Source organism: Bacillus rossius, chromosome 13, assembly GCF_032445375.1.
Source record: "Bacillus rossius redtenbacheri isolate Brsri chromosome 13, Brsri_v3, whole genome shotgun sequence".
Classification (NCBI taxonomy): domain Eukaryota; kingdom Metazoa; phylum Arthropoda; class Insecta; order Phasmatodea; family Bacillidae; genus Bacillus; species Bacillus rossius.
This window is the reverse complement of record NC_086340.1, coordinates 8,932,162-8,946,664: the sequence shown is the minus strand read 5'-3', so window position 1 is coordinate 8,946,664 and position 14,503 is coordinate 8,932,162. Positions and strand designations below refer to the sequence as shown.

Genomic DNA, 14,503 nt, shown 5'->3' with positions numbered 1-14,503 from the left:
CCGTGCCCCGGCGAAAGTTGAGTAAATTACAGATAAACATTAAAAATATATAAAAATTACTGACAATGGAAAGTTTGTTACTATTTACTTATTTAATGATAATTCATATAAAAGCATTCCTATCCTCGTCCAAGTCCGTGCCTGTTCGGGTCCGCCCGGGCAACGTCTATAGTTATTTAAGGTAACTTATTTAAATTAAAGAAACACAAGTAAACTACACAGCACTGGGGCGAAGATGGATGAAAACAACAAAAAGGCTTACAATTAATATTAACATAGCAATTTTAGGGATCGCCGCACTGCTTCTAAGCGCCCTCTTGTGGTAGTTCGTGGCGCGCAATTCAAACACACGACTACGTACATGGCGGTACAAATGCCGGGGAAGGGGAGAGGAATGTTGAGGAAACGGAGACTGACTAGGCTCATGGGGCGTAGCCCCGGCTGACGTCAATTGCCCCCCCCTCGAATAGCCGGTCATGTCGACGTTTCCGCTGGGTCGCCTGTGGGCGTGGTCGCCCCCTTATCAACAACAGCTGTGCTTCCTCGCGATCCCTCGGGGTCGTAGCGTGTATCGCGGAGCCGGAACTGGGTCTTGTGACGCCCGGTCTCCCCTCTCTTCCCGCGGTGTTTCGTCTTCCTGCGGTTCGGTTACTGTCACCCTGAACGTGGAGTCTGCCAACGAGTAATGCAGCGGCCATAATGGCTCGTCCGGCGAACCCGGCCTACTCTCTACTTCCTCCGGCCACCTTATCAGTGGTTGGGATGTCGACTGGCCCTCCGTCACTCCGGGCGTGTCCCTGAGAAATCCCCTGAAAGGCGAGACGTCACTCCCCGAGTCTTCGAACAGCTGCCTCGGCCGGACATCTGTGACTGCGAGGGGCGTCGCCTGTCCCGCCCCCAGGTCCGGGAAGCCTCTGAACCCGCCCCCGTCTGTTGGGGTGGACGTGACCAGCTGTGCGGCCGCCCTCCCGTCTGTCTCGTCCGCCGCCTCCGTCTCTCTCTGCCGCGTCCCTGCTCCGTCACGTCTCGTTCCCGTCTCTTCCGCCCCGCCCGCCGCCTCCGTCTCTTCCTGCCCCGTCTCCGCCTCGTCCGCCGCCTCCGTCTCTTCCTGCCGCGTCCCTGCTCCGTCACGTCTCGTTTCCGTCTCTTCCGCCCCGTCCGCCGCCTCCGTCTCTTCCTGCCCCGTCTCCGCCTCGTCCGCCGCCTCCGTCTCTTCCTGCCCCGTCTCCGCCTCGTCCGCCGCCTCCGTCTCTTCCTGTGCCAAGCGCACATCGTCCCGGTGATATTTCGCGGCCCGGCCTGAGGGTAACTTTATCACGACCGCCGTGGGCCCCGCCTTGACCACCGCCACCGGGCCAAACCACTTTGGCGCCAGGCCGGCGCAGAAGTTGCGTCGGCCGGAGGAGAGGGGGTGGAGCCTCGCGTAAACCAGCTGGCCTGGTTTCAGTTCAGGGGGCGGGCGGGTCGTCTCGGGTGTGCGTTGTGCTTGGTAAGCTGCCTGGTTACGTCGCGCCCTATCGTGCGTCTCGGCCAATCGCCTCAGGCGTCCTTCGGGGCTCTCTACGTCCGGGTCCGTTTGTTGTTGCCGCACGTGATATTCCCCGGGGAGGGTGAGGTTCCGCCCCTGGACCATGGTGGCTGGTGTTTCGCCGGTTGCCGCGTTCACCCGTCGCCGGATGCAGTACAGAACGTCCGGGATGTGCGTGTCCCATTGGGCGTGGTCATCCGCGAGCCTCAACCGCAGTTGAACCTTCACCTCTTGGTTGCGTCGTTCCGTGGGGTTTGCGCGGGGGTGGTACACGGGGGTGGTGTGTAGGATTACCCGCCATTTTCTCCCCAGCTGCGCCCACCGGCGCCCGACAAATTGGGTGGCATTGTCCGACAACAGGACCCGGGGGTACCCCCACCTAGGAAAAAACTCCGTTTCCAGGCTGCGTGCAATGGTGCCGGCGCGGATGTTCGCCAGGGGGTAGGCCTCCACCCAACGCGTGTAGCAGTCTGTCACCACCAACAAAAATCTTTTCCCTCGGGGCGTGCGGGGATATGGTCCCATTAGGTCTATGGCGACTGTATGGAATGGCTCGGTGGGCTGCCTGGGTACCTGCTGGGCTGTCCCGTCGGTGCGGCGCGCCTTGTGCCTCTGGCAATGTTTACATCTCCTCACGCAGTCCCGTACAAACTTGTTTACCCCTGGCCAGTAGAACTGTTCCCGCAGATCGCGTCGCGTCTGGTCTGCGCCGGGGTGTCCGGCTAGCCTGTTCACGTGATACATGTCAAACACCTCCCGGCGGGTGGCGGCTGGCGCGAACGTCCGCCATTGGCCAGCTGTCCCCTTAGGTCGCGCCTGCAGTGTCCCGTCCAATACACGGTAGCCTTCACATTCTCCGCTCCCGCAACGGCGCACGATCTCCTGTGTGTCTGTGTCCGTGAGTTGGGCCGCTCGCACGTAGGCGTCTAAGTCATCAAGCTCCGCGCCTGGCGGTAATGTCGGTGTGACGTTAAGGTTTAGGGCACACAATGCGGTTTGGGTTGTCGGGGTGCGCGGGGTCCTGGGTATGCGCCCGCTGGGTGGTGGCAAAAGCTCCTCCCACTCCGCATCGTCACAGGCTGTGACGGTGACGTCCGGATCTCGCGACAGCTCGTCCGCTAGTTCGTTCTGTTTTCCCGGTACATGCTCGACTTCGAAATCTAAGGCCTGTAGAAGCATGGCCCAACGCGTCAGCTTCGAACGTCGCCCCTGCATCGTGGCCAGCCATTTGAGACATTGGCTGTCAGTTCTCAGTACGAATTTCTGCCCCTCCAGGTGTGGGCGGTAGCGTCTGAGGGCCCAAACTACGCCTAGACACTCACGCTCGTTCACGCTATACCGCTGCTCGACGTCGCCGAACTTGGCGCTTGCATATTCAATCACCCGAGGCTCGCCGTCGTCGCCGAGTTGTAACAGGATGGCCCCGATGCCCTTCTCGCTCGCGTCTGTTTGTACGATCAGGGGTCTGCCTGGGTCCAGCCGCGCGAGTAAGTGGCACTGTTGAAATCTGCGTTTTAGCTCGTCAAAAGCGTTCTGGGCTTCCACGGTCCACCTGAACGGACGTTTATGTGACAGCTGTTCTGTCATCGGCGCCGCTACTACCGAGAACTCTGGGACGAAGGCTCGCAGCCAGTTAGCTAGCCCCAAGAACTTTTGCAGTTGCTTGCGCGTGCGTGGGGGCTCCTTGTTGATAATTACACTCAGCTGTTTTTCCGTGGGTCGGTTTCCGTCCGCGTTAACCACTAAGCCCAGGAAATCTAGTTCTGTGGTCCCCAGGTGGCATTTTTCGCGATTGCATGTCAGACCATGGCTCGCCAGGCGTTCCAAGACTAATGCTAAATGATGCGCATGTTCTTCCCACGTCTGAGACCAAACAATTATGTCGTCCAGATACGCGGCCGCAAACTTGCCCGAGTAGTTGTCTAAGACCCGTGTCATCATCCCTTGGAAGGTAGCGGGGGCGTCCTGTAGGCCGAATGGCATCGCGCAAAACTGAAATCTCCGCCCGTCTGGGGCTGTGAACGCCGTCTTGGGTCGGTCCGCCGGACGTATCGGCACCTGCCAATACCCAGATTTTAGGTCGAGGGAAGAAAATATCTTGGCGTTACCCAGGCCTGAAAGTGTGTCGGCCATGTTCAGCAGGGGGGGTGGGGCATTAATTGTCACTCTATTGATAGGTTTGAAATTGACACAGAAGCGTAGTTTCCCGTCTTTTTTTTCTGCCAACACGACCTGGAAATTATACGGACTTTCGCTAGGCTCAATTATCCCGTCATGCAACATGTCCTGAACCTGGTCTAGGATGGTCTGTTTACCAACGTGGCCGTAGCTACCGGGTGGGATAAACATTGGCTCGTGAGGATGGGTCGGGATGGCATGCTCAGCTATGGTGGTACGTTTCAGCGGGTCCGCGGACGCAAACACATTACACTGATGATCGAGGACCTGCTGGATGGTAGCACGAAACTCGGGGGGAACTCCGTGCTGGAACTCGTCGAGACTGACCTGGTTTACTGCTGGTGGAGTAGGCTTACCCAGCCCGTGGATGGTCCGCCGCCCCTGGGTGCCGACGTGGACGCAGCCGGCCCGGATGTCGATGGCTGCGTGCTGCTCGTAGAGCCAGGGTAGCCCCAGAATGACGTCATCACGTAACTGCTCCACCACCAGCGCCGTCGTGACGGACCGTTGGTCCCGCACGTCCACCTCCAGCGTCGCGACGCCCTGGGTGTAGCAGGCGTCCCCCGTGGTAGCCAGCTGGAGTTGGCCCGGGTGGTACTCGAAGTTGTCACGGCCAATCACGCGTGCCGCCACACAGTTGTGGCTGGCGGCGGTGTCAACAAGCGCGTGGACTGCGCGCCCGTTGACAACCACCGGAATGCGCAACAGGTCGGCCTCCGCCGCTCCCACGTGACCCAGGAGAGGCCCCGCCGCCGTAGGTCTGTTGTTGTTAGGTGAGGCGGGGGAGGTGGGCTGTCTTAGCGCGCCGCCCCCTGCCGTCCGTTTCCCGACGGCTGCTGCGCCGCGAAGTCAGGCCGGAACTTGTTCCTCACCGGGCAGTTCTCGTGCCAATGGAACGTGCCTGGTGGACACGTGTGGCACTGAGGTGGTGGGCTGCCGCCGGTAGTCCGTCTCCGCCATGTCAGCTGCGCGTGGCCGCTCGGTCCGGGTTCGTCGCGCCTAGCTTGGTCTCGGGTGGGCGCCGTGTAGGGCACCAGCGCCTTGGTGTCGGCGGGCGTCGTGTCTTCCTGCTTGGTGCTCAGGGTGGCGTGGATCCTGGTCGGTCTGACAGCTCGTAGGTCCTGCTCTAAGACGCGCGCCTGTTGGACGAACTCCTCTGCCGGACGCCGCGTCATCGGGCGTAAATACGGGCGAAATTCCGGGCGCATCAGCTCAACTACCCGCTCCAGCACTCCGGTAGGTTCTTCTCCGGGAAACAGCCGCTTGTACAGACGTATTTTTTTCATGATAAACGCCTCCGCCGCCTCCGTCGCGCCTTGCTCGAGACAATACAGCTCCGTCCGCACTCTCATCTCTGTCTTCACGTCCGCGAATCTGGCCTCGAACAATCTCGCGAACTCGGTCCACGGCATGTCATACTCCTGGACGATCTGCCACCACGTCTTGGCGTCGCCTTTGAGCGCTGTGCTCACCCTGTTCGCCCACTCACACTCCGGCACTCCGTAGCGATTCAGGCGTTCCCGACACGCGTGTACAAATCTCCGCGGATCGTCGCTGGTTCTGCCCGCAAATTCCGGTAGCTCCACGTGTCCTATGAGAGGTACCCTGCTCCGTGGTGTGTCGGCGGCGTCTCTCACCGGGCTGCGGCCTGACGGGCCCGCTATTCTCACGTGGTGGCACCACTGGCACGTGTACCACCCGTCTTGAAAGGAGATTATTTCGGACTTCGCGAAACACGCCGTGTGCTTGAACGCGCGACAGTTCCGGCACCAGCCTCCCTCCCGCGTCTTGCCCTCACACTCCGCATCCGTGCACTTCCCGTGTCCCGCCTCAAACTGATCCGCCCGTTCTGCCTGCTCGTGGTTCGGCTGCGCTTCATACTGTCCTACGCACACGCACGTGTCCGTCCACGAAGAAATCGCCGTCCCGCTCACCTGGCGCGGTCGCGCGCACATAACACAATATAAGCTATTCTTTTGAAACAACTCACTTGCCTTAATCGCGCCCGGATTTTTGTCAAGTCCGTGGTTGTCCGACATGGTCGTGTGGTGGTGAGGCCGGTCGATTGCCCCTCTTCCCTTCGCTACGCGACGCGACGCGGATGGCGGTACACACACACACTGACCTGGCCCGGCTGCTGTTGTCGCGAGGAATGCGGCCACCTGGCTGCTCGCAGCGAATTCCTGGAAGCGCGCGCCCGGCTGGTCACGTGGCCGGCGCGCCAGAGTCCCGCTATGCGCTCCGCGCGAACAATAGTTCCAGCGCGAACTTTAGTTCCGCGCGCTCCGCGTAACAACCGCCTATCTCACACGCTCGTACAGGTCTGGTTTTCGCGGAAGATGTAACTCGCCCCACGCTCTTGGGCGCCATTTGAGGGCTGATCGCGCATTGCCGGTGATTTCGAGATGTTAACTATGGGCGCCACCACGTGGAAGGGCACGTGGACCCGGCGGAGTCTCTCACTCAGGGCGTGACGTAGCCCAAGTGGGGACGAGTTACCAGCCCTTTCTATCCTAGCTACCCAGACCTGGCCCGCTCTAGGCGTCGGGCACGCCACACTCCTAGACTCACTCACCACGTGATTAAATAAGTACTCACTTTATATTTATTCTCCAGATTTAATCTCACTAACACGTCTCTCTACACGCCCGTTACACGTTACACATTACACGGTTAAAAAGCCTGAGGCACGAATCGGTTTAGGTGAGGGCATGGTCCACACACGTGGCCATGCTGCAAAGTACACTTATTACACGGTGATGAAAAAACTCGACTGAGACAATTAATTAATTAAACAGCCCGCTGGCCGAGAGCTGCCCCGAGGATGACGAGCGAAAGAGATTCAGAAATACTTAACGAGACAGAATTACTTGGTCAGTGCAGAACAAAGGTTGAAGTCCCCGGGGTGCTGGCGCGTCTGCTCTCGGTCAGTGATGAAGATGGACTGGGCAGAGCTCATCGCTCGCAGGTGGCAACATGGCGCCCTTCGCGCCAACACAATTACCGTTACTGTATTCTACGACTCCGTGCCCCGGCGAAAGTTGAGTAAATTACAGATAAACATTAAAAATATATAAAAATTACTGACAATGGAAAGTTTGTTACTATTTACTTATTTAATGATAATTCATATAAAAGCATTCCTATCCTCGTCCAAGTCCGTGCCTGTTCGGGTCCGCCCGGGCAACGTCTATAGTTATTTAAGGTAACTTATTTAAATTAAAGAAACACAAGTAAACTACACAGCACTGGGGCGAAGATGGATGAAAACAACAAAAAGGCTTACAATTAATATTAACATAGCAATTTTAGGGATCGCCGCACTGCTTCTAAGCGCCCTCTTGTGGTAGTTCGTGGCGCGCAATTCAAACACACGACTACGTACATGGCGGTACAAATGCCGGGGAAGGGGAGAGGAATGTTGAGGAAACGGAGACTGACTAGGCTCATGGGGCGTAGCCCCGGCTGACGTCAACTTAATCTAATTAATTTCAATAACTGCTATCATTGTATTTTTATAAACATTTTAAAAAGTTTATAACTGTGGTTAAAAAGGGTTGCATTATTTTGAGGTGAGGAATAGAAAGGTCAACCTATGTTCAGACTAATACACTGTTTGCCGCCATCTTAAAGCTTGGTCCCACATTTGTTCTTTTTTTTTTTGTCACTATTTTGTTATAAGGGCATTTTTCTGAATATTCAAAATAATTTTATAATATTTGTTATTCAGTCTATATTGTCACCAGGTATTTATCAAAAGTTATCTGCCGGCTGTAATATGTCACACAATCCGTATTTACATTATAAATGATAAAGTGTGTTTGTCTGTTTGTCCTACTTTCATGCAGTAGCAGAGCAAATTTCAACATGATTTTTTGCATTCAGATAGTGTATGGGCTAGGGTTACCAACTATTTCACCCTGAGCATAAGGGACACTGAACTCCACCCTAGATGCAAATTTGTGCTATTTTAGCAGTTTTTGTATTTGAAAATAAATTATGCACCTGGTTGAAATATTAAAATTTTTTGTATTGGCCTAATAATTTTTTTGAGTGATGAATTTAATACATAAAGATATTTTTTTTAACAAAGTATAAAAATGCCAGATATCTCATATGTGATTGAACATTGCAAAATGTGATCACAAAAAAAGTGTGGGAAGGGGAGGTTTGCTAAACCCACTTAGCCTTTCCCCCGCCCCCCTTAGATTAGAACCACCCCTAGGGACACCATAACAAGCAACTTAAAAAATATATATTTTAATAAATGCATGCCTAACATATATTTTCTCATTTTTCATTTCACCAAACAAGCCCAACTTTAAATTAAATATCATCTCGGGTATATAGTACACAAAATACAACATGCAAGACACAAAAAGCAATGTTTCACAAAAAAATTAACTTGACAACATCTTGTCACTTGTCAGCGTCAACATGAACTATTTGGTGGCCAGTGAACTGCGAAGTAAACGGAGCCTTGCAATGTCGCAATACATATAACAGGTGGTGTGGCGCAGGCGGGAAAATACTTTTTCAATTTAATGCGGGTGTGTGAATTGAACTTTAAACAAGATACGGGAAATATCACGTCCCGTCCTGCCTACGTACGGGATAATTCTTTTAGTCACAGAATACGGGAAATCCCGTACAATACGGGACGGTTGGCAACCCTAGTATGGGCCAGAGAGTGATATACTCTACATATTATTGTAAAATTCGATCCCTAAGGGCGTGAAAAAGGGGTAAATTCAGTTGTATAATCGAAAATCATAGGAGGTAGGTCATAGACACACAGAGTGAGTTTGTGTCATTTCTCTATGTCCACCACACGGTCATACAGTAAAGTCTGACAACTTCCCATCCTTCTCCTTGGCGAAAACCCATTCGCTGAAGCTTGCGCCTGCTAGCAAACTAAAGGCGCTAGTAACAGTTTAGTTTAGAACTTCGGGAATAGATGACGTTGCCTTGAATTTGTAACGCGCTATCGTTTGGTGCGTGCGTAACATCTTGCCTAGGGCTTACCTGCCTTCCCCACAAAATGAAGCTGAAGATTGGCGTCCCGGCTTTGCCGACGCGTAGCCTTGATGCACCGAGATTGAAACTCTGTAGTGATGTTCCTTATGTTATGATGTGTTTAGCACTGGCAACGCCGGGTACTTCACCTTGTATTTCATAATTATGGACATATGCACAATATTTGTGTCTGGTGACAGGCTGTGGTGGCAGTGGTGTGCAGGTGTGTAATGTTCACGTTGTTGTCGTCAGGTACACGCCGGAGGAAATACACAACATGGTGGACTTGAAGCCAGACAAGAAGGAGGACGACTGAGTCGCTTTCTTCCGAGACGGACTTCATCTGCCGCCTGTTTTTTTAACCAGTGGCTTTGCCTCGTTTTAAGAGGTGGAGCGTTGCCAGTGGATGCACCGCGACTGCGACTAAGAGAACTCGCCTGGGGATTCTTTTTATTGCGACAGCCGTCATTTGATGCTCTCTCCGATAGGACGTGTCGGTGGAAAGTTTTCATTTCTTATTTGTTGGCGGACAGATTGTGAATTTAGCCGTTGTGTTTTTTTTTTTAAACCTTAATTCGAAATGTTACAACTGTTGTGTTTATTACCTAAATGTTTAAAATTTATGGTCACAAATGATGCAGTGCTTTTGACACACTTTCGGCACTGTGCGCATTGTGTGTCCATTGAGCAAATAATCGAACGTTAGTCGATTTTACACTGAAGTGCCTTTGTAAATATTACTATAGGATATTGGTACATATTGAGGAAAATCACTTAAAACTCCAATTGTGATTTTATACATACTGATAATAGGTGCCCTTTTATTTTATACTTTAAAAAATGTGCTATGTTTTCATATAGAAGTGTTCTATTTAACTATTGTAAAAATAATGGTATTTTTTGTTGTGACTGAATGGAAAGAAATTTTAAAGATTTACTCTACAGTCATTATTTTGTACAAATACTGTGTTGTGAAATTTCACTCAAAAATGTTTTCATATATTTTTTAATGTCGACTTTGTATTACCAAGTGTTTTCTTGGAACAGGAAATTTCTGACAAGTAACAGTATCATACATGCTTGATAAGAAAATGTTTTTTCCAACCTCTTATCTACATTTAACAGTTTTAATTGTATATAGTTTTTTATTTTCAGATCTAATAATAAATTTATTCATACCAACAACTGAAAACAATATATTGTCATTAAATCATATTAAAGATGTTCCATTCTAATTCATGAGCCTTCATGCAAATATTTCTTAATTAAGGAAATTTTTTAGCAGTAAACTTCTTCCTTAAAGACAATCCTACATTAAAGTATACTTCACCATACTATAATGCATTTAACTATTTTGATACCATTTTTACAAATAAAAGAAGCAATTCTCAGTTTGTGGTGAATAATTGCATGAGCATGTTTGCAGTTTTTATACATCTTGTCAAATTGCGCACATTTTTGTATAAGTTTTCAGAGTCTAAGTGTATGGAATTGTTGGTTTTTTGAATACACTAGAGAAATAAGACATTTCCGTTCATTGATGACTGTTTACGAAGAAGACAACAGTTCTCAGAGGCCATAGAAACCGACATCAGGGTTATGTTTTCAGTAGAGCGAATATCGAAGTAGAGCGCAAACAGAACTTCGCATTACCGTGCCTGCAAATACATGAGACAGCCATTTACTAATCAGCATCAAGTATCAAGTATTTGGGTTGGGAAAAAAAGGTAGGAAACGGTTTTCCATGTAAACAAACTATAGCAACACAACTCAACCTGAATGTCAGAACTGCTTGTGAAGTCACTTTTTCATCTTATATTCTCATTTACTCTCAATAAAAGATGCCTACAAACACTATGCATAAAGGAAACTAGAAATACCGTAATTATTCAAAGTTTGGCTTGGAATTTACAAATGCGTACCTATCTTTTGTAGGTACCGTGACGAATATCTTGGCATGAAACGTAGTAGCACCAACTCGCTCTATATCTTTATTCACTCTACAATGTTTTCGATTGTTGATTTGGTATTATGACACAGTAAGGTAAACACGAAATGAATGCAAATTGTTTCAGCTATGCTTGAACCAAAAACTATGTGTAAATCTAAAGCTGTCTGAGTGAGAGTACGTTTCAGTTAATGGTTGTGTGGTTGGAAAATTTTTAGTTGTTCATGTTTCTGTAAAATAATTATTTTTATACGAGGGCTGTTATTTATTCACATTATGTAATGATGAAGAAGAAAGTGCTTTTAATGTGCTTTTCAGGAATTCTTCCGTAAACTAAAGAAATGAAAATTTTGTAATTATAGTTTAATTTTCTTCTAAAAGTTTTGTATGTAGCCATATAAAAATTGCTGGGTAAAAATAAACATGTATGGAAATAATTATGTTTTCTCAGGATGGAATCATTGTAACCACTAAGAAGGCAAAAGTAACTTTGAAAAAAAAAAAATTTGGGATACTTTTTTAACACCAAGTGTTATATTATTATATCTGATATTCACTCCAATGACACATCCATATTCATAAAAACCTGCTTAACTGACGTCGCCAAATAAAAATGTAACTACTTGGGTTTGGTATAAAATCTTTTGAGGCAGGTTTAATAATTTTTATCACATGTAGTATTTTTTAATGAAATTAATTTTATATAGAGTTATGCTATCAAAACATTAACTGTTCAGTATTTAGAAGGAAAAAAAATATTTTTCAGTATTGGTTTGTACTGCTATAAAAAAAAAATAATTTTAAAAACTTTGTTGCTTTGTTGTCAGGAGTTATTTCCTAAAGGACAGGCATAACAATCAATTTTGTTTCATCTCGCTTCAGTTCTTTTTGAAAATATAGTAAGGCAAAACTTACCTACATTATAAATGACATTTATTAATCTGCCTTTGCTTGTATTTCCTATGTTTGAATTTCAAACAACGAATTAACTGTAGTCATGCAGAAATTTAATTTGGACAAAAGTAATAATTTAGGTTTAGCTAGCTAGAAAAAGAATTATTTTATACACTAATTTTTCAGTGACCATCATTTGGAATTTTGGGATTTCATCCATCTGTAAAGCGTACCTTTGCTCAGCATTTTACTCAGCAATAGAAATGCTTGTTTATATGTTTCAGGAAATTGCATTGCAACAACAGTTGTCTTTTTTGTTTTATATGTCATGTGATGTTTATTGAGATATTTTGGTTCTTAATATGTAATTACATTATTTCTGATGTCACATATGTAAAGTTGAATGTAACATTTGATATTACATTGTAATCATTTGGATGTGAGTTCACTGTTTGCCCGTCACTATATTTTCTTGTTTGGTTTTAGTAGATAAAATTACTTTTAGTCACAGCCCAGAACTATTAATGCCTGGATATTAGAAACATTTGGATAATTTTTGAGACTTTACTTCTACTATTGACACAATACTGTCTCCTCAAGTAATATTTGTGTAGGAAATACAAACTGTCAGCTGAACTAAATCCTTATTGCTTGAGCAGTTTTCAATAATGTACTCTACTGTACTATTAATTTAAAGTTTATTCTAACTAAAGCTATCCTTAAAGTATGCTACATATTTTTCTTTATTGAAGAACATTAAAGATTTTACACAGAATATAGTTTTGCTCTGTATTATGATTCCAATTCATCCCAGAACTTTTTTTCATTGAAATTACCTAAGGTTAAAGCTGTGTGAAGTAAAGGTAATTTTTAACTCAAGATGTATATTTTATCTCTGTGTTAATTGTGATAGGATGTAAAGTGGTAAATATTGATAATCGATGTGTTTTCGACACCAAAGGAAAGAGAGAGATAATGTTTTATTATTGGTTACGTGAAGATTGTGTAGTGTAAGTGTTTTGAATGAAAGACTGTTGATTGTTTAGTTCAAAAGTTGCAAATAAAAAATTATTTAAAATTCCAAGGAAATCTAAAACAATTTTTTTTCTCTATGAACCAGTCAAACCTGAATGTTGAGAAAAAAAATAAATGTTTACTAAAAGGTGTATCTGTACTTACAGAAATATTTTTAAGCGACTGGATATAAGTGTTTACACAAACACACACATGTTGTATGTTATTTTCGACTGGCCTGTGTCCCTGAGTGAAAACGTTGCAGTTATTGGGGAAATGCTTTGTACCAAATTGACCTGAAAGAAAATATAATTAAATAATTATTACAGAATGTAGTAATTTTTTTTTTAAGTACATTCATAAAACCCTACTGTAGTTACACCATGTAGAAAATAACAATAAAATTGACATAAAAAAAAAAGAATTTGAAGTTATCAGCACGCTGTTACTGAATGATTAATATTTTTTTTTTTATGTTAATGTGAGTGAGTCTTTCAGTAATTTCCAGAGATGTTTAACATGTAACCTCGGTAACAAGCAAATTCATGTGGTCTCATGTTGTAAATACACTTGTAATAAGAAACCCAGACACAAAACAAAAAAAAAAATTGTAGTGTGTATTAGGTACACACGCTAGAAGTTATACTTCTGTGGCATTACTAAAATAATAGGCTGAAACATTTTAAAACATAATGTAACACCAAGCATATGATTGTATATTTGTTTTTGCTTAAACGAAATCAGTCTGAAAATACTTACTTATAACAAAACTTAATCATATTGAGCTGATTTAATATTTAAGATTAAACAGTAAAAATTTTAACATGAAGTACTTTTATTTTTAATGGCTTTGAATATATGTAGGCTAACAATTAGTTGTGTCTCTTCAGTATGATGATTTTGCACTAACTCTACGTTTCAATTAGTATTGTTATTGTTATTATATCTACATTTCAATTGTTACACTTAGCAGTGTGTCTGTGGTGCATATATAAGTATGTGTAAGGTGTAAACTTACTGTAACATTAGAATATGGTTGGGCACCGCTACTAAAATATCCAGCTTGGCATATAGATATACATATATGTATTTCTGTGTATTTAAATAAGCTAACAGAAATACCACAGAGCTCATTCCTGTTATTAATACTTATAGAAAAATTAATTTGAATTATTATAATAACATAGGTATTCAAATGTATAAAATTAAAAAAAACAAGACAAATTGTTTAAAATAAATAGACACAATGGTTCAAGTATTGAAATCTAAACTTATTTACTAACGGATAAGTATTTACTCTCATGTAATTGATATTTATTTGAAATTCAAAATAGCAAATATTCATTATAACATCTAAAATACATAAACAGTATAACTAAATATTTTATGTGTGTGAAGAACACCTCAAATAAGTGTCTTAAACAATCATTTTCAAGGCTATTCAAATGTCTTTCTTTGTCTTGATTTGTTTTAACAAAAATCATTAAAATTATTAATGTCCTGTAGCAAGTTCAGTCTTTGAGCTTGAGATTTAAAAAAACCTCAGACCACTGAGTTACAAATGACTCGATTGAATGATGACTTTTATTTAAACTGCAAATAGTGTATTTAATGACAACATATTTCTTTAATTTTAATACAAAGAAAAAAAACTAAATAATTTAATTATTTGATTACTTTAAAGCACATTCTTGATTTCATTGCAAAATATTATGTTGTAAAAAAAATGTCTCACACAAAGCATTATTTCAATATTACATACATATGTGCTTATTCTGTAATGAATAGCCATAGTTCAAATATATGAGTAGTTTGACTTAACTTCAAATATCATGATATATCATAACTTGATGACAAAATCAAAATTTCCATTAATATTCAGCATTTACGAATCTTGCTGAACTATCCTTCCTTTTAGAACAACC

General features: G+C 44.9%; 1 protein-coding gene across 4 annotated transcripts in view; it reads left to right on the top strand.

Annotated features, from left to right (window-relative positions):
* LOC134538209 (ETS-like protein pointed) overlaps nt 1–12,909 on the top strand; it is a 506,080-nt gene extending 493,171 nt beyond the window's left edge. For all 4 annotated transcript variants that reach the window (XM_063379310.1, XM_063379308.1, XM_063379307.1 and 1 more), the window contains one exon: nt 8,975–12,909. In XM_063379310.1, coding sequence (XP_063235380.1) covers nt 8,975–9,038 — 64 coding nt within the window. In that variant the 3' untranslated portion in view covers nt 9,039–12,909. The remainder of the gene's footprint in view (nt 1–8,974) is intronic.
* The last annotated feature ends 1,594 nt before the right edge of the window (nt 12,910–14,503 follow it).